This window comes from Cyanistes caeruleus, chromosome 1, assembly GCF_971803275.1.
Source record: "Cyanistes caeruleus chromosome 1, bCyaCae1.hap1.1, whole genome shotgun sequence".
NCBI classification, from domain to species: Eukaryota; Metazoa; Chordata; class Aves; order Passeriformes; family Paridae; genus Cyanistes; species Cyanistes caeruleus.
The window spans coordinates 101126390-101147008 of record NC_141701.1 but is presented as its reverse complement, the minus strand read 5'-3'; the positions used below and the strand labels follow the sequence as shown (position 1 = coordinate 101147008).

The 20619-nt window shown below is 42.9% G+C and overlaps 1 protein-coding gene and 1 long non-coding RNA gene across 3 annotated transcripts in view; one reads left to right on the top strand and one right to left on the bottom strand.

Annotated features, from left to right (window-relative positions):
• Window positions 1-14657: 14657 nt before the first annotated feature.
• LOC147655783 (uncharacterized) lies at window positions 14658-15506 on the bottom strand. Its single transcript, XR_015274813.1, has 2 exons — window positions 15425-15506; window positions 14658-14725 (listed from the first exon to the last, which is right to left on the bottom strand). It is a non-coding gene; the product is annotated as an uncharacterized LOC147655783 (long non-coding RNA).
• A 3152-nt stretch (window positions 15507-18658) lies between these two features.
• LANCL2 (LanC like glutathione S-transferase 2) overlaps window positions 18659-20619 on the top strand; it is a 33261-nt gene continuing 31300 nt past the window's right edge. The window contains exon 1 of one of the 2 annotated variants that reach the window (XM_086845342.1): window positions 18659-19419. In XM_086845342.1, coding sequence (XP_086701468.1) covers window positions 19219-19419 — 201 coding nt within the window. In that variant the 5' untranslated portion in view covers window positions 18659-19218. Of the gene's footprint in view, window positions 19420-19553; window positions 19789-20619 lie in introns of those variants that run through there. The other variant, XM_023919864.2, reaches the window with a different exon arrangement.

The window sequence follows — 20619 nt, the reverse complement described above, 5'->3', positions numbered from 1 at the left end:
CTGATTGTGACTTCATATGAAAGATTTCAGCCTCTTCAGCTACCAGAATATAACTTTCCTTGAGCATCAAGGATAATAATAAATAATCAAGAAAACATACCCATTTTGCCCACATCTAGAGTGGGAATAGAAGTACCAATCCACTCACTCCTTTTTCCCATCCTGCAGCGTCATTTGGCTCAGCGATAAGTGAAATGGCGCAAGGAAACTCTCCTGGTGAGAAGAGCACACCCCTCCTCCCCATCCCACCTCACTAGGATTGGGATGCTAAATCTGTACTACTCATACCAGCAACATGTCTGGTCCTCTTGTTCCACTTGACACCTCCCCTGCCCCATTACAGCTCACACAGCTTAATATAACACTAAAAACCACCTTCTGCCTCCACTGTCGTAGTTCTTAAGCAAGATGTGCCTCTCCAAGAATGTCACCCAGGCTTTTCATTTTCTCTCACTCCACTCTCACCACCTACTTGTGTTACAAGACCAAAGAACTCTTGGCCAAGATCAAGGAGTTTTTCTTGATCAAAGTAGTAGGAGAAGGTTCCACTGTTGGTTTGCTTTTTCTTTTCTCTTTTTAATCCTTAACATCTTCATTCTACCTGCTGTTTAGGCCATTATCTTTTTCACCTTACCCATATCCTCTTCCCATCTTTCCTTCACATCCTTGGACCACCTGCTTGACTCTTCAGTTTCTCATCCCTTCTTGGACTCTGACCTCAGTCCTCTGCTCTTTTGCATTACGATGAAGCCCTGACTATAGCCATATGTACTCTGGGAGGCCAGATCTGACACAGCCATAAGAAGCAGGCACCCTGCTGAGGTGGGAGATCTCATAACCAAAGCCCATAGCTCCATCCTGTCAGTCACTGAATACTATACTCTGATGTTGCCTTCTCCCCTCAGGACTTCTTTGGTTGAAAGGCAATTTTTTTCTGTTTTTTTCTATGTAAAGCTGGAAGATTATCTTACTTAATGAAGCACTCTTCAGCCTGATGACTGTGATTTATTCTTTTTCCCAAGTGGTTTAATTCTACATCAGTTATCCTTGATTTGTCAAAAAGGAACAGTAATTGGAACAGAATCACAGATGCTGCTTTAGACCAAATGAAGCAAGAATTCCCCATAGTCTTCAGCCCACTACAGGTTTTCTGTATTCTGTCTATATTCTTTTTTCTCATTGCCTGACAAAATTGCTTATTTTTGTTGAAATTTTCAGCAAAAATAACACAGCAGTTTGGAACAGGAATGTTGTTGTCAGAGGTAAAGAGAAGGATGGAAGGCATGTTGTAAGTAAAATAATCCCATGCTCTTAACAGTGCTGAAAAAACAAGCAGTTAGCCACTGAACTTTTCAGTTAGCCACATTGCTTTCAATGGCAGCTGGGTAAAATTTTAGGTGTCACAAAAGAAACTGATTCTGAGTGAGCAGATACTTCTGCTGTGCTAGTAGGCTGTGCACATCAGATACCGCTCACTGCACCAGAGTGGATGCAACACTCATCAGGCTGTGAAGTCTGGCCAGACGCTGTCAGAACGTGAAGGGCTGTTGGGAATTCGCCATCCTTTGCAGAGACATCCTCACAGCATTTCCTCAATGTGGGTGCTGATTTGGAGATGGCCCCTATGAACATCACTGTGCAAGATCTAAAATAGGTTTTGCATCACGCATTGCTGCTGAGAGGACTCTGAGTACAAGATTCTCCCTCAAACCAAATCAAGTGAGCTATCACTGCCCATTAGTGCATCTCAGGGTGCTTTCTGATGGGCTGAATCCAGGGTGAGTGAGATGAATTGGACTATCAGAAAGCTGTTTTTGTTCAGGTTTTGTTGTTGTACAAAAGTAAAGCCCTAATAATGTTCATGCCCAAATACTTAAAGATTGAGATGATCCAAGTCCTGTATTTCATAGATGTCTAATATAGGAAGTACCAGTGCGGGTCAGCATCCAACTTCTGACAGTCACTGAATGCTTATAATTTGGATAATGCTGTGAGGAATTCAAGGTGCTTTATATACTTTTTACTATATTGCCACATTTCATTTGGTCTTTGAATGAATACTTAAGAGAAGGAAAGAAGGATGAAAGGGAACTTTCCTCAGCTTTTCAAACTGTGCCTTGAAGAATCATAGAATCATAGAATGGTTTGGGTTGGAAAGCATCTTAAAGTTCATCTAGCTTCAAACCTCCTGTCATGAGCAGTACTTTCACTAGACCAGGTTGCTCAGAGCCCCATCCAGCCTGAGCTTGAGCACTGCCAGGGATGGGACATCCATCCCTGAAGAAGCAAGTACATTTTGGGAGCCTCACTGCTTTGTGATCTAGTAAGTACATCAGTACTGGCATGAACTGATTTTGTTGCAATACCCTATTTCATATATTTGTAAGCCTCAAAAAAACCATTTCCAAATCCTGTCCTAACCTGCAGATCTATAGCTCCCCTCAACCTTGGTTCCTTGTATGTAGGAGATTTACTATCCCAGAATTTCACATCCTCGCTTCTGCCAAGTGCCAAAGAAAATACTAATAGCCCCTAGTTGTCCTTGGCTCCAGATATTCCAATGACTCTGCGTTCTAATTCAAACACCAATCTTTACCTTTTTTAAAGCAAGGACTTGGTAGTATTGGTATAAGAAAGTTAGTATGTCTGAAAACTTCAAATACTACAGTAAATGGCAGTGCAGGGACATGGGCACATGAAATTTAGGAAAAATGAGAATTACTACATGGGTGTATTGGCACCTTGCAAAATCCACAATTCCAGCCTATGTTGTCTGTCCAGCACATGTTATCTTGGTAGTAATGTCACCAAAAAGGCCATTTTCCTTCCATGTGACAAAAGATGCCTGTGAAATTGCATGAGTTTTGATCCAACACTATTACAGAGGATATCGAAGTGGTACACTTGCAACTTGGCAAGATGTGGATCCAAACTCAGACAACCTTCAGGTTAGAAAGATTAGCTTTAGCATCTTTAACCTCATCTTGAAGTTAGAAACTAGTCAGAACTAAAGAAGACTGAATTACAAATTGTGCTGTGATCAGTCAATTTTCACTACATTTTATTAGTTTGAACATGACACTGCAATTCAATTTGCTAGAAAACATTAAGCTTCATAAAACATCAAAACATCCACTTCAATACTGAGCATATGAAAAAGAAATTTAAAAAACTGGCAAACAGAACATACCTGACAATTCTATTAAAATGTAAATCTTAAGTTTTGCTTCTCTTGAGCTTAATTGAGGTCCTGGCTTGAAGACAGATGTAGTGAATGTGTATTCCCTAGTACCCTATATAGCCAGGAAGTCAACTCAGAATTGGCTTGAAGACAAAATCTTTTCCCAGATGATGTGTCTGATTCTTTTGCATCCTGAGGCACTTGGCAAGAATCCTGACAAACAAGGTTAAACTCAAAAGAGACTGAAAACACCTGAGGCAGTGGGTTTCTAAGCCTTGATCAACTGGAAGACAGGGAAGTATTTATCTTTTAAGGGAGAGAAAAAAGAACAAAGAGAGGTCATTTAAGCAATGCAAACTCAACTCAGATACCAAGAATAAAAAGCCCACAACATGGACAAACCAGGAGGCAGCAGGCAGAAAATATCACATCACTAATGTTAGAGCCAAAATAGCACAGGAATGAATTTCCACTGAATACAAAGTAAAATCCAGAGAGAGTCTAGATTGCTACCAGCTTTAGCAATCAGTGAGCTCTTTGCAGTCACCATCAATAGGTGTTTCATGTTGTTAATAATGGTTCCTTCAAAAGTGATGTGATATCTTTGATAGGGGAGGAAACACAGCTAAGGTCAATCTCTTCCACTAGAAGCAGATCTACTGAAGATTAAACTTCCTAAATAAACGTACCATATTTTACCTAATACTGCAAATTCTGAAGTTGTCACAAGCATGCACACTTCTTTTTTTTTTAAATCAATTTGTCTAATGAAAGGACATACCACAGCAAAACAAGATCCTTTTCTTGATACATCAACACCCTTCAACTTTCACCCTGGATAAGATGGGAGCATCACAAGGATCTTTGCATGTCATTTTAACTCTTGATGTTGCTACCATGTGTGGTGTTAATTGATATTGTCACAATACTATGTGTAAAAAGAACATCTTAACTATCATAAAGATAATGCATCTTTTATTTAGAAGAGAAGTCACATACATGCTTTTCAATTAAAGATACTTTGTTGGGATGCTGAAGCACTAATAAAATCCAAAATACCTACTGATAAGGATGGAGGCAGTCAAATAGGATTTCTAACAGAGAAAATGCAAGATGTCTTTTTGAAACATGCTATAATTCAAAGTTAAGTTCTTTGCTAGTTCTTTGCTAGCTGCAGAAATTGACACAAAGACAGACTCTGCAGTCTATTTTGACCATAGAAATCTGAATACTAGAGATGAATTGGTAAACTTAGAGGCAAAGAAACCATCAGTGAAAGATAATCTTACTACATCAAAATACATTAAAACTGAGTCTTCCCAATTATTTTTCACAATACTTTTACTGTTAGTAAAATCAGGCAAGCAGCCATTTTTAAAAGGTGTTTATTTTTCAGCTGATCTTATATAGGCATTTATTAAGAATCTTTTGTGCTGATTTCAAGATAAAAATACTGTTGTTTGAATCATAGTGATGTGAGCTACAAAAATGCTGTACATTTAGGAAAGCCCAAACCAAATTTTAACTTGCTTTGCCTTTCATTGAGAGAATTGCTTAATTAAATCTCAGATAAAAGATTCTACATGTTAGTAGCAGCAAGCTAGTTTTAATCACTGATGATGATTAAGCTGGAGTGGGGGGGAAATCATGTTCCCACACCCTGCTGAGTTTTTCAGTATTTGCAAATTATCAGTTTTCTCTTGTAACAAGTCTTTTCTCCCTTCTCTGTAGCACTCCTGTTACAAAACATGCTCAATTTACTGTGAGATAAATAGAGATGCTTGCACTGTTTCACAGCACATTCTTAGAGTTTCTTCAGTAGCTCCTGATATGAGGAAGATAAGCAGATCATGTTCTGGATAAAATGCATCAAACTAGGCCAAATCTCCACCTATCTTCAAGAAAATGTCAGTTTAACCGGCTGTAGCACAGGTAAGTTCATTGTCTAGAGGTCCAATAACGAGCATCCCAGATATAGAAAATAAAGGTCACATCACTGAGTAATGAATTTTCTCTGTTGAGGTGCTTGAAATTACAGACTAAAAGGCTTTATCTTACAGTCTTACTCATTAATGGGGGAGGATTTGTTTGCAATACAGTAAGATAAGTATCCAAAGTTTAAAGTAAGCACTGTGTATAAATCCTCCCCTTTGTAGAGAAATAATATGTCCTATATATGTTAAGCCTTTTTATTGTTGATGGTCAGGGAGATCATCTGAGACATCATTAGCAGAAGAGCTAACTAACTCTGTTCTTTAGCTAATTACAATACCATGTCTTCTTTCTTTACAGGAGCAAAGTTTTTCTGTAATTTCCTCTAATAAAAATCCCTTCTGTTTAACTCCTCAAAGGTACAAGATAAATTATTGCCTTGAATAACTCTTCAAAGCCTCAGGCTTTAAAAGGCAAAGATGCCGACCTTATGGCTGCTTCTGTCTCTTTTCAAAAATCAAGTGGGCACATTTAAGACTCACAGGTCACCATGCCTTAGGGTCTAGCTCTGTTTCATGCTCAAGCATACAACACATGGGATTCCTGAGTCCCTGTAAACTAGAGTAGACATACATCAGATATTTCAAACATTCTGCTTGCCTCAGCTACATGCAGAAATAGCAAGATTTTTTCCTTTCTCAGTAAGAGCAGGAGTCAGCTTAAGAATAAAGATTTAACAAATCCTACCTGCTAAGGCCTGTTACCTCCCTTACATTATTGTAAGAATTACAGTAATTAATTCTTACTGCCCACTATCTATTGCTGCTCCTCCAAGGGGCATGTCAACATGTGTGTACTTCCCTGCCTCTGCTCAGAAGGCTAAGAAGGGCATTTGCAGTCACTGGTGTTTAAGGATAATGACTCCAGATTAATAGTCAGGAGACTCATGTGGAATAAAGCTAGAACTCATTCAAACTTAATTCCCTTTGCTTCAGAAGCTGTCTCAGAAAACGTACTTCCCTCAGAACAGCTTCTTCCTTCCCTCCTACTCTGTGCCTTTCCTAAACAGCTGATAGCAACCATGAACCACAGCAGATGCCAGGCTTTCTGCTGAAGAGTGGAAACCTCATTGTAATGGATCTCTTGCTGCCAGGCATCAAGATTTGGGGTGCAGTGGGTAAAGTATGTTGGTCGCTGAGTAGGAGAGAGAAAACTTTCTGCCTCAGATCATGGGGCAGCTTCATTTGCATCCTATACCAAGTTCTTTTGCTGAGATAGTCCACCTGCCTTCCTCACATGAAAGGAGGCATGTAGCCCAGATTCAGCCCCAGGACTTGTTAGACACAGAAATCCCAAGGCTCCTGTCCTTAGAGGAGTGCTGCCATTTTCAGAAGGGGGTTCAAATAGTTGCAAATGTTGCAGCTGGGAAAGTGTTTGGGGGAAGAAAGCCCAAGCACTACACTGTAAGGCTCCTGGCTGCCGTGTCCCCAGGTGGGGTGAGAGGAGCTCTGTCCTTTTTGTAGCTCCATCAGCACACCTCTGAGGATCAGTTCTGACTGGCTGATGAGGTCCCGGGAGGGACACTGTGTTTGCAGAGACACTTGTTCTCTGCACTGCACTGAAGGCACCCTTAGGTTGTCTGGAAGAGGCTGTGTTGGTGACACCAGCCAAAGCTTCACATCAACAGTTGGCTGTCAGTGAGCCCTCCCTCCTTCAAGGCTCTCAGCAGCATTCGGACCACCACTGCATGGTGTTCCATGGATCCAGCAGCTGAGGAAGAAGGGCGCTACATTTTGTGGCTCATAGGTAACTCCAGTATTGCATTTCACATCTGGGGCCCCACTACTGGCATTCAAAACCCCAAAGCTGTTCTGATAAATGCATAAACTGCAGCAGCTAGCAAGCAATGCCCTTTGCTGCTGTTGCATTAAGAGACTTCATTAAGCAGGACTGATACAGTCTTAACATACAGTCTCTCCTTTTGGGAGAGATGTTACAAATGGAGCAACACTGAAGTGGCGGCTTCCCAAGAGGGTTAGGATCATCGCCCTCCAGGGACCACCCTTCTAGACTATGATTGCAGAACACAAGGGTGTAAATGACAATTTTGGAAACCTTTACAGTCTCTGCCCAGGTTACAGGCTCTTCAGGGAAGTGGTCACAGCACCAAACCTGACATAGTACAAGGAGTGTGTGGACAATGCTCTCAGGCGCATGGTGTGCTTTTTGATATTGTCCTGTGCAGAGACAGGAGTTGGACTTGATGATCCTTGTGAGCCCCTTCCAGGTCAGGATAGTCTGCCATTCTATGAGAAACACAGAGATTTTTCACTCAAAAATATTTCTCAACTATTGCTTCCGTTTTTTAAGGTCTGAAAATTTTAGGATTTTCTACACCTCTCCTTGACTTTCCATTACTTGTATGTTTGGTTTTTCACATGAAGGTTGTACTCTGTCTTATGCTCCATTTTCTTTCCCACAATAACCCTAAGAATGGGCTTTCAAGGTAGGTACAATTAGCCGGATTTCTGCCAACAAGGCTACCAGCTCAGTTGGCCTGCTGATATTATTGGGATTTCATTATACACACTAGATTTAATTCTTTACAGGCCTCCCATAGTTCCTTAATTACATCTTGCTCTCCACATATCCTTAACTGGCCCAAAATTGAAAACAGTTTAAAAAAATATTTAATCACATTCCTTTCTTATTTGTGGTTGTCTCTCATCCATATAAAACAAAAGATGCCTTAAAACAGCTTTGTATATTTGAAGTAAGGAAATGATGATTTTCTGCAAAGAGAAAGTCAAATCCTGCTGTGTTCCTGGTCTTAATTTAGTAGAATAATGGCAATGCAAGCCTGGTAAGAACATCCTGGGATCTAACAGTCTTTTTTCCTCTCTGAAGAATTAGGCTATTATACCTAGACCATGTCTAATAATTTGTCCAGCCAGATTTAAAAATCCTTCCATAAACACTCTCGCACTGCACCATAGATAAATTCCTAATACTGCAACACAAAATATCTGTGTTGCAAATTCATTGAGTTCATAATGGTCTGTTTTGTGAGGCCCTTTGAGAACAAATTAACATCTTTCTCTTTAACAGACCTTGAATAGAGGATTATTATTACATCTTATTTCTAGTCTTCTCTTTTCTATACCAAACAAGGCAATTTCCTTCAATCTTTCTCAAAAGTCACGACTTTGGCTCTTGTTTTCTGGCCATGCTTTCTCTACCTCCTACCTTTTTCATTTCCCTCTTCTGGACTCCTCCCAGTTTGGCAACACTCGAGAAAGTGTAGTGTCCAAAACATGCCAGAGTCAGCATCCCAGGGTCAAGCAGGAAAGGATAATTACCTTGCATATGTTGCCCGCAACACTTCTCTCAGTGCCTCACAGCATGAGATTTACCTAGTTTTGTAACAGTATCATATTATGGCAGTATCATTTGTCATGGCACCATTAGACATCTCCATAACAGCAACCACGCACCTTTGTTCCCTATTTTATAATTTGTATTTTAATTTCCCTTTCCCAAGGTTAAGTGTTTGTATTCAAATACTGAATTTTCTCTTGTTGATTTTGGGCATTTTGTGCTGTTTCTCTGAATTATGACCGTGTGCCTCAAAGAGCTTGTAATTCCTCCGGGCCTCATGTTGTTTGGACACTTGTGTGTTCCATGACTCATGTTGTTGATGAAAATGCTGAGATGATTTCTACGGACCCCTGCATGGGATGCCTTCCCAGTTTAACCTCGAAGCATGAGTGTGTGCTCACTGTACTGTGACCCTGGGTATGTATATGTTTCTTTTCTTTCCTTTAGAGCATGTTAGATGGCCAAAAGCCTAAGCAGAGTCAAGACATGTCTACTGCTTCTCTCTTATCCATAAGAACAATTATCCAATCAGAGAAGGAAACCATTACTTAGACATGATTTATTCTTGACAAATCTACTCTGACAGTTTTTATTAGCTTATTGTTCTCTACATACAGATCACATGTGTTTTTCAGGATAACACAGACAGACTTGCTCTCTCCCTGAATCTTGTTTTTCCTCTTTTGAAGAATGGGTTCCGTGGGTTTTGTTCCAGTTCCTAGAGAACCTTCTCTTCTTTTGTTACCTAAAGTGTTGCTGGTTTAGATATTGCTTCAGTTTCTTAGATAGTTTCTTAGAAACAGGGTCAGTTTAATCAGGCCACTCTAACTTTAATATATGTAATACATGAAATATTTTCTAACCTCTTCTTTCCCTACTCTGTGCTCTTGTAAATAACCTAAATGCTTTAGGCATTTGCTAACAATTTATGTCATGCCTGAAGCAAAGACCTCATTAAATATCTTGGTTTTCTCATCATGGCCTATTATTTGTAACCCTTTCCTATTAAGGAATGGGCCAGAATTCTACTTTGCCTTTTTCTGCTCTTTTAGTGTTCATAAAACCTTTTCACACTAATTTGTTATTATCCTCAATAGTAGTAAGTCATGGTGTAGTTTATCTATCTGGGCTCAGTCATACAGTTTGGGTCTATTTTTTTCTCCCCAGCTTTAGCCAGATGTCTTTATTCCTAATTTGTAAATAAATCCCTTTTAAGGATTCAAGACTTTAAAGAGCTTCTGCTTCAGCTATTCCTTCTTATGCTGATTCCTTTCTCCTTCATAGCACAATAATTTGCTGTTGTGTCTTAAATACAGCTTCTTCTTTCAGTAATTGCTATCTCTCCTGCACTTCTTTAAATTATCCCTCCAAAAGAATCCTCTCAAAAATTTTATCAACATCTGCTTTGCTGAAGCCCATTACCTCTATTTACCTCTATATTACCTCAGCTTTACTCATGCTGTCCTTTTCTTAAAATAGTCAACTATGATCGATAGTTTTGCAATCATTTCTTCCCCCTTAGTCCCTGGAATCTATAATTTTTACAGAAGTTGGTTCAGTGTGTTAAGGAGCACCTGGGGCAGAAAGATGCTGTTGTTTATGGTCAAAAAAATAGATGGGAAAAAATAAAGCATGACCTGCTTTAGCCTGGATACAACAATATTTGTACTACTTGATAAGGGCCAACATTACCCCAGAAATTCGCAAAGGTTATCTGTTTAATTCTGATGTGATATGACAACTGAGTTGCAACACATATATGGAGAAGTCATGTTAATTTATTTAACTACTTAAGGAAGTCTAAACCAGTCAGTGCAGTTACCTCAGCAGAATTTAGATTTTCTATCTAGAAGTCACCTCTCTCATTGTTCAAGCACACAAACTTCTGTATTCTTCAACTTCTTTTTATTATCCTCATAACTGCAGAGGGATACTCAGCCTTATGGTGAACTGCATGCAGTACAGTAGTGATGGAGGGACTAAACAACAACCAAGTCATTCCTCTATTCTGTGACCCAAAATGCTCTTCAAAACTAGAATATCTGATGAAAAAAGGGGAGAACATCCCACATAAGTTCCATATCTGTTCAGGTTAGGAAAAATCTAAATAGAGCACTATTAGTAGCCTCTTTTATGTCAGACTGATATATTTTAAATGGCTTCCAGGAGGGCCCTACTTTCCAGGAGGGCTCTACTTTCATATTTCAGCTGCCCTCTCATTATTGTTAGACCTGGAAGCTCAGTACTAGATGATGAAAATATATGTACAGTTAAACACCGGAGAGAGCTGAGGAAATAAACACACATGTCAGGAAACTGTCTGAATGGGGAGTTCACTTCAGACAGAAGTCTTCCTTCAAGCCATAAAACAGAAGACTGCCTAGATCCATCATTTTCTAACTTTCTCATGTCTGTCAGACCGGTAATTTGGCTTGTCATTCCCTTGGCAGAATTTGAAGCAGGTTTAGATGCCTGATCTTCATCCTCACATAAACACAACATGTGCAGAACTGTTAATGACAATTAGACTTTAAAAGCCTGCTGTGGGAAATCTCACACAGAAGCTTAGTGAATATTACAATCATCTCACTTGCCAGTATCTCTCCCTCAGCAAGAATTTATGAAGGAAAAAACAACTTTGTTCAAATATTCACTGGCTCCTAGAATTCACTCTTGATAAATAAGAAGCTCTTTCGTGTCCCTTGAGACCACTGTACTTCTCCGAGTCACAGAAATATGAGAATCTTGGTTTACTGGCTCACAATGACCACATTATAGCACTTTTTACCCAAGAAGTTTATTGAAGTATTTCCAAAATGCCTCATAGGTTGCTCCAAAATCTTCCATTTCTGATAGCTAATCACTCCTTTTTTGTTGTTTTTTAGCTTGAATTTCATCATGGGCAACATATAATGAGTTTTTCTATTGCAAGTATGGCCCTTAATCATTGTTCACCTCCCTAGTGTAGATACAACTGTATATTTATATCTCTCTCTTATTTATGGACAGCAACTATATACCACTCCAGCCTTCATTCTGCTAAACAAGCCAGAATGCTCTCAGCTTTACTCATTAAACACTCTCCATTCCCATTTTTGGCATCTGCTCCAATTTTAATGGCTTGTTTTTGGAGTGCAGCTGACCAGCTCCCCTGCAGGCAGATTGCTATGACCTTGGATTCTGGTCAATACACTATTACCCCTATTAGAGCTACCAACCTTTCATTCACAATTGCCCATTTCATGAGATCTTACACTGCACCATTCTAATCATCCTCTGCAAAAATCACTAGATTTTTTCTTATTTGCTGAACAAACACTGTTAATACAAATTTCTGTTAAATGTACTCCCAAATCAACTCCATTATTACCCTACTACCAACCCTATTACCTTTCCTCTATTCCCTTTGACAATAGCACATTGTTGCCTCCCTTTCTTCTAGATCCTCACTTACTGTAAGATAATTGTATTAACCTGCTACTGTGCTACATGGGAAATTACCAGTTATGTTACTGCAACTGTACAAAGAGGGACAGCTACAGAACTGCTTTTCTTGCCAAAGAAAAGTAGTGAGTTTCTCCGCTGTGAATGATATATTACAAACCCACACAGCATTTTTTCCATTTATCTCCATCTTTCCTATTAATCTTTTCTTCAATGCCTGTACTACATCTTTGCATCCTTCCAAGGTCAGCTAATGGTTGGTAATGGGCAGCTTCATGATTTCTCTGTTGGTTAAACAGGTCCTATATGTGCTGTTCTCCAATCACACAGTACTGGCTAATTTGCTCACTGCATGGATAAACATCACTAGGGGAATTACAGTTTCATTTGCCAACTTTTATAATCCCAGTTAAACTGAGTAATAAATAATCCAAGTTTAGTTTTCACCCAAACCCAGAAGGTGGTAATTTGTTCTCCTTCACTTATTCCTATTACCCTGTTTCATATCCATATTCTGTAATCTCTCTGATACTAAATACTGAACAAAAATCCTAATTTTGCTTTTCACTAGATTTAGATTACCTTTAGTGTTCTTAACGGTTTTTAACTCAACCTTCCCTTAAATAAAACAAAACCTCACACCTCTTTCTTTGCTCTTTGTTATTTACATAGCTAAAGGGCTTTCACCATTGTTACAACAGTAGTTGGTTACTTGTGTAAGATCCTAGTGATGTACCTTTTTGGAAATCTGACCTTTTCCTCATGCTCTCTGAAAAGACAAAGCTTTTTTTTTAAAGGTGCAAATCAGAACTTGAAGACCAAGAAGAATTCAAAATATAAAACCACCCAGGCACTGGTTTTTAGCTAACACAAGAGCATTTCAGTGACGAATGGAAAAAGTGGATCCGTTCCTCTTTCTGTCTCTCCTTCCTCCTAGCCTCAAAATTTAGAAATCGTGGGAAAAGCAATGCTAATGGTGCTAATGTACACCTCACAGGGGCAGATGAAGCCCTGCACTGACTGGGAGGAGCTGGACAACTTTGTACCTGTGACTCCATCTTACAATGTGTGAACAAGACTGCATTAGGCAATGGTAATAAGGGGCCATGACTCCCTTTGTCACCTCTGCTCTTGGGTAAAAATACACCAGCTCCCCATGCCGTTCCCACAAGAATAAAAAAGAGATCTATTAATCTATTATACCTAAAATACAAAAGCTGGGGGTGGGGGCAGGAGGGGCAGGAAGCAGGGGGAAATAAGAGTTATTCAGACATAGAGCTAATTTCACACACCTTGCACCATGATCCCTCTACCAACACTGGGCTGAGGGTAGCTATACCTGTGCTAGTTTTGATTCCTTAAGCAAGGCAACAGAGGCATGAATAACAGAGTAAGCACTTCTCAACATGGTCTGAAACTGCAACATAGGACTTTCAAGTCTGACACAGGAAATGATCAACGGAACAACAGCAGAGATGGCTGCCTGTGGAGGAAACCCTTCTTGGTGGTGTTTTTTAGAACCTGGTCAAGCAAACACGTCAGGAGCAGCCCTGACCTCTTGCAGCTGAAAGATGGGTGAGAAATTTGTTTGTCCTCTAGCTTGGCACTGTATTGCTAATTCTGAAGGCTGGTGACTACCCACAGTGACAGGCAGTGGATGGTACATCCTCTGTTAGAGACTCTCTTGGAGTTTCACTACTATCTTTATCAAGGTTGTACTATCGTGAGCATTACTCTCTGTATTTGCACTCTGAGTCTCAGGGCAGAGATAAGCTACGTGCCTCATTTGAAGTCAGTGAGATCTTTCACTATGTAGGAGCAGCAAAAAACCTTGATGGTTTTTTGTCTAGTTTTTCTCATATTCCCTCATTTCCCATTGTTTCCCTTCTTCTTCCTTCTTGTACTGTTGTACAAGTGTATGATCTTGTACTTGTACTGTTGTTTGTTCTTATCCTGCAAAAGTTGTAAAGCTACTTTGCCTGAAGCTGCTTGTTCCCCACTCTGTCCCGATTCAGCAAAAGCCACTGAAGACCGAACCCAAACCTATGGATTTGTGAGTACACTCTGAAGATCACAAGCCTCTGTAAACAAACCCTGAAGAAACAGGACAGAGATCACTCAGTGCATCACAGCAACATGCCCATAATTTCTGGTGAATCCTGGGCCTGAGTCTTTCACCTATCCTGACCTTAAGGTAGTGACTAGGGCTGCTTTTTAAGCCCCTAACATTGAGTCATTCAAAGACTATCAGAAGAAATAACGTGTCCAGCTTGCAACAGCTTCCTTATGGAAAAGGAATTCTTTTGTCCAATACTTTATTGTTCCTTTTTATTGATACTGGCCAGCCACAGCAAGTCTAACAGCATCCATTTTTTACCTATGTTCCTCATGCTTCAGGAGGATTACATTTGTTTTCTACTAACTGAACTTTTAGGCTTACAAACCTTGTAAGGGTTGGAAATAACTCCTTTTCGAACTGAACATTAGGCAAATGATTATAAAGGGTAAATTTTAATAACAGTGTGCTGTCTCCATTTTCATCATAAATGGTAAGGACCTCTAAGAACATTTACAGGCATCTTTGAATTTCTTCAGCATTAGTTGAATTACTCAGAATGTGAAAATCAAAAACCACTGGCAATAAGTGGATAAGGAACATAAATGTTTGATTATAACAAAATCCATTCTTTAAAAACAAGATGAAGTGCAAGAACTGCTGTTCAGGTTTATCATTTATTAGTAGGCAGTCATCAGAACAGAAGTGCAGCAGACTTCATGACACTGTTTTTTCTGCAACAAAACCAAAGACAAGAACAGAAAATAAGAAGACAACTATATTAGAGAAACATTTATTTTGTGGTTGAATAGCAAAGTGTCTTCTCAGATTCACAGGAATCTCAGATCTTAAATAGCAAAATTATACAATCACAGGGATCAGTTATTTACTGCAGCCAGAGAAATTTGTTTCTACTGATAACAATATGAAAATAACATCTCACACAGACTAGTTAGTTCATATGTTGCATTACTGAACACAGGACTGAACTTGGTCCAAAACCTGCAAATACTTTGCAATTAAAATGCAAAACCTGATCCTGCAGATTTTATTTCATAATATCGAGTTTATTACAAGCAGCAACCCCCCATAGCTTATTAGACCTAAACAGCTTTAAATAATTTAGTAGCAGAATATATTCTTATAGAATGGGAAGTGAAGAGGGAATTAGGAAGTCCTTTCTTATAGGCTACTATAGGACTTTGGTAGTGACCAAGGAGTAAAACGTTTGCTGCACAAACTGCATAACTGATACACCACAGACAGAGCACAGCCTGAAGAGATGACCAGAGAAAAAAGTAAAAGCTTTGTATGAAAGTATGAAAGACTATATTTATGTTCAATAGAAGTATGACCTCTGATTTGCAGCAGGTATATACCCCATCTCCACTGATCTGCTTTCCTACTTGACGCTAGCTGCAAAATTGCCATACCTTGTTTTCCCACACTAAATGAACACAGCCTTGTTCTCCATTCTGTATCACATTAGCAGGATCCATTCCTGAAGCTCTTGCTTCTCTCAGTTAATTTCAGCTGGAGCTCTACAATCAGAAATAAAATGAGATTAAGGCCAGCTGCTACAATGGTTTCCCAGAATTTAAAAAGCACTTTAGCATGGGTGCTGAAGTGATATACTTATCATCTTGTCTCCACGGAGTAAAGCATGGACGGGGCTGTTGCTTGCACAGATGTAGAGCCATTATGCATGAAAATAAATGAGCACTATTATACTGTAATAAGAATGATCACAGATGCTGAAAGAGCCACTGAATATGTCACAGCTAGAGCTATGGAGATTCCTGATGGTTGCTCACACTCATTCTACAAGCCACATAACATTGCATCATGGTGTAGCTCCCACAGTGTGTAGTGGGAAGGGCAGCTGTGTGCTAGTCCTCAGAGGGTTGGCTCTGTTATATAGGATCTCTTTCCCACCTTGTTAGCTAGGTTAATTTACAACGCATGCTGGGAATCAAACAGCAAAATGCATAGGAAAGCACAGCATCATTCATGGCTTATGTATGGATTCTGATTATTTAGTCCTGACCAAAAATGTAACAGATATTTTATTTTACTATTAAAAAAATTGGCACTTAGTCTTGTTGTGAGGAGAGCATCAAACGCTACAGGAGGTTGAGAGGATTGGAGAGAAGGCCATAAAAGAAGGGTTTATGATTTCCTCTTGTGTAAAGAATAAATGGCCCATTGATCTGATAAGCAAAAACTTTCACGATTTACATGAAGACACTGATTTCTAAGTAAGAACCAGGCTTTGTTTAGATATTAGTTGGATTTTACTGGCATCACAGAAAAGAAAAGGACAGCTTTTGGCTAGATCAGCTTGCTGCAGGGCTGCATATTTTCCAGTGCTGCAGAAGGCAGGTTACAGGAGCGCTTAGCTGAAGTGATGAAGCAAGGGTGAGGGCTCAGTGCTTTCAGTAACATTTAGACATTTTCTGGATGAAAGCACAAATGAAATCAGGATTTCAGTAGGCAAAGTTTCCTGCTTCATACTGCTGGAGATGAGAGATGTGAATTTATTATTGCTTAAAACTTATGTAACAGGTTGATGCCTCACTCAGCCCAACTTTTTTCCTCCTTCTTCATCCATGATTCCCATTTGGGCTGTGGGAGCTCTGAATGCATCAAGGGTAAAAGAGCAAAAGGAAAAAACACCCCCTGAAAAGAAGCCTGAAAGTCTTTTGAACTCTATCCCACCTGCTAAGAACAAAAGAAGACCTTGTATGCTTGAAACTAAACATACCACCTTGCAACAAATGTGAAGAACAGCGAACATGAAAGAAGTGCTCCAGAAAACAGGGTGTTGCACGCAGCAGAGTGCAGATAATCAAACAGTGCAATGATGTAAAAGGGAAGAGATGCCAACCCAGCAACCCACAAACCAACAGCTCCGGAAAAAGGGAAGAACCTGCTCTTGTGAGGTGCCAGGCAGCACCTTCTCTCCTTATCTGTAGGCCTTCAGCAGATACCAATTGGTATGACCCTGCCTTTATATTTCCATCATTTTGTTCAAGAAGAGTAGAAGGTGTAAGAAGACAGAAGCCACGCACACTCATATTAAAGGCTTAACTCTGATCTTCATCATGGGAATGCAGTTACTTGCGCTAATGCAGTCAGTCTCCAATAAAGGTAGGAAACCATTCTAGGTGAAAACATATTATTTGAAATATTTACTCAGAGACAAGATGTTTTAAAAAGGTTCTGCATTTACCTTTTCAGGCACTGAAATACAGCACAAAAGACTTGCCCATTAAAGAATACATGATGCATAAAGTGATTTTTTAATTATCACAGAAGAGGATATTTTATAGCTTACTCTAATTTTTTTAAAGTGACTGGTTATATTTGCTTCCAGAGCAAGTACAAGGTATTTCTTGTCAGACAGGTTGTTTAGAATTTCTGCTTTGTCATCAATTCAATTTATAAAAATAAAAAGCAACGAAGCAAGTATTAATTCAAATTCATACCCTGTGACAAAGCGACAGACATGTCCCATTTATTCACATGTATATTGCTACAAACAAATGTAAACTGAAACCAGTGCCAGGACAGATGTCATCTCTATTTAAGCTCACGCATCGAATATATATTTTGATAGCAATAAAACTACCCAATGCATAAAACTAAAGATCAATAAGTCTGCACTATTGTGCCAGTTATTGAATTAATGCTTTATGGTCCGTCTGACTTACAATTACTGGCAAAAAGGAATGGCATAGTTGGGAGTAAATATTTCATGGCATAATGAGGTCTCCTGCGACTGTATTTTTACCAATACTGTGTGCAGTGTTTGGCCAGACTGCAGGCTTTCTGCCAGCTCGCTCTACACAGCGATGTTTTAGGACGCAGTATCAATTCCTGGAGGCTATGACTATGTCGGCAGTATGTACCATTTATTTGCGAATAGAATAGATTTATCCTCGATGATTGTATATATGGCCCTCTCATCTGGAGCACTTCTAGCTTAAAGTGAAGGTGTCATAAGACGACGGCCTAAATCTGTGGTGACACAGTGCCCTGGCATTCAGCCCCCCCCTTTCCAGGACTGGATCCGAGACACAAACGCGTGATCCACACGGGATCCAGTCGCTGCTCCTCCCCAGGTGGGATGCGATCCCACCCTCACGTCCAGCCGCCGATCGCTGAGGGCCTTCCCCACCCAGCTCCGCCAGCCCTCTCCAGGGCTGTGAGGTTTTCTGATGTCTTTTTTGGGGGCTGGGGGGTGTTTTTCTAGCACGTTTTGGCTTGTCGGAGCGGGCTCCCCGCCCGCAGAACGCTGAGTGCGCTCAGGCCAACATTACAGCCCGGGGGCGGGCCGAGGGAAGGAGACCACCCCCCTTCTCCCCGAGGAGCTGCCTCCTCTCGCCTCTCGGCTGAGGGGCGGTCGCCGCCGGCTGTGCCGTCCCCGCCGGGCGGTAGCCGCGGAGCGCGTCCCTCCCTCCCGCCGGGGCTGGCCGGGGGCCGGCGCGCCGGGCGCGGGGGCTGCCAGCGGATGAGCGCGGCCCGGCGGCGGCTGCGGATGAGCCGGCCGAAGGAGCTGGTGGCGTACTGCCTGCTCCTGGGGCTGTCCGTGCCCCTCCTGCTGCTGCTGCCGCTCCTCTGAGATGCGCCGGGCGGCGGCTCGGCCCCGCATCGCGGGGACGGGCGGGAGGAGCCGGCGGCAGCCCCGCTCCGCCGCCCGGCGTGCTGTCGGCGGCAGCAGCAGCCCGAGGCACTGACGCCCCGGCGGGGGAGGATGAGGCGCTGGGACGAGCTTTGCAGCGGTGCCACGCAGCCTGCGCCGGCGGGCGGGCTGCCTCTTCCCGCGGGGGGGCCCGGCCGCGGCCCCGGCCGCGCTCTGCCCCTGTACAGGCTGTGATGCCGCCGCGCTCGGCGCTCCCCCGCCCCGGCTGACAGGGACGCCGAGCAGAGCCGCGGCGTCGCAGCTTTCCCTTTCGCCTTCCAAAGTTGGGCTTCGGTGGCTCGGGGTCGGGGCGGCGGCGCCTCCGCCCCGGGGCGGCCCCGATGGGCCCGCGGCCGCGGGCACTGTCACCGCAGCCGCCCTCCTGACCCAGCCCCGGCCCCAGCGGCACGGCTGCTGTAGCCGGGGGCAGCTGTTGCCGGGGGCGGCCGCGGCGCTCGCGTTGCTGCAAAGCCGCCGCTCTGCGGGGCGGAGTGTGTCCCCGCCGGCTCGCCGTGCGGGGAGGCGGGCCGGGGGCCGGCTGAGATGGGAGAGAGCATGTCCAAGAGGCTGAAGCTGCAGCTGGGTGGTGAAGCGGAGATGGAGGAGCGGGCTTTCGCCAACCCCTACCCCGACTACCAGCCCCAGGGAGCCGTGGCAGCCCCCAGCGCGGCGGACGCCCACCGGGACAGGGCGCTGCAGCCTCCGGCGGAGGAGGAGTCCCTCCCCTTCGGCGCCGACGGGAAGGTGAGTCCCGGGCGGCGGGCGGGCGCCGCGTCCCGGACCCCGGGCCCGGCCTCACCCGCGGGTCGCTCGCTCCCGGCGACAGCGGCGGCCCCGCGGCGCGGGCGGCCGAGGTTCCGCCCCGGGGCGGCTCCGGCGGGGCGCGGGCCCGGCGCCGGGGGCGGTGGGGCTGCCCGCGGCCTGCGCGCCGGGCGAGCTCGGGGCGGCCGCCGAGGCCTCGGGGGCGCCCGAGGAGAGGGAGCGGCGGGGTGAACTGAGGGAAGGAGCGGGAGCTCAGCCCGGCCGCACGGCTCGGAGTCGGCAGCAGTGGCTCTTAATGCGGGCTGTTGGTTTTATTCCGGTACGGAAGTGAACGTGGTGCTTCAGCAGGAGGTAATAGAACACTGTAAGGCACAACAGCATTAGCTGCTCTTACCACGGCGGCTCTGTGTATCAGAAGAAGTTGTCAGCACACGTTTCCCGAGTTTTACCAGAGAAAGTGCTTAAGGGAATGGAAAAGATGAGCGCCCATCTAGAAAAGAGTTTATTCTCAGGTTGTTACCTGAGACGCTGTGAAGCTAGACTGTTCTCATGTGTTTATTCACTGACATACGCGCATTTATAGGTTCAGGTGCACCATGATAGGCCCCTCTCAGTCGGTTCATGCCCGCAGAAGGTCTGCCTGGTAGAACTGGTCACACAAGGTTTGCAGTCTTCCTGCTCTGCTTATCTCCTGGATGCCACGTGCTGCTGTTTGGTATACTATGAGTGTCCTAGGTTTTAAGTAGAGAAGCTTCTCTGGCCTGGCCTCTTACCATGCAGACTGAATTAAGCTGCAGAAGGAATGCCAGAATATGGACTTCCTTGTCATTTAGCCTCATCTTTCAATCCTGCGCAGCTTTGTCATCTTTTGCATGGAAAACACTGCATGGTGACACTGCTACATGCACAAATGCATTGAGGATGGGAAGTTAGCTTCCTAGCTCTCTTGACTGTGTGCTGGGATGAATAAAGGAGTGCTGTTGATATCAGCTCTGTATTTTTCTGCTTGTGGCAGTATGGAATTACCTTGACTTACTGACAGAGTGAGACAAGGATGGTGATGGCCAACAGTGGGAGGGACACTCTCTCTGACCATTGTCAGTACCAGCAGGACACCATCAGCTCGCCATCAGTCCAAGGCAATGAAGGGTTTCACTAAGTTGAAACATAAGTTGTTTATGA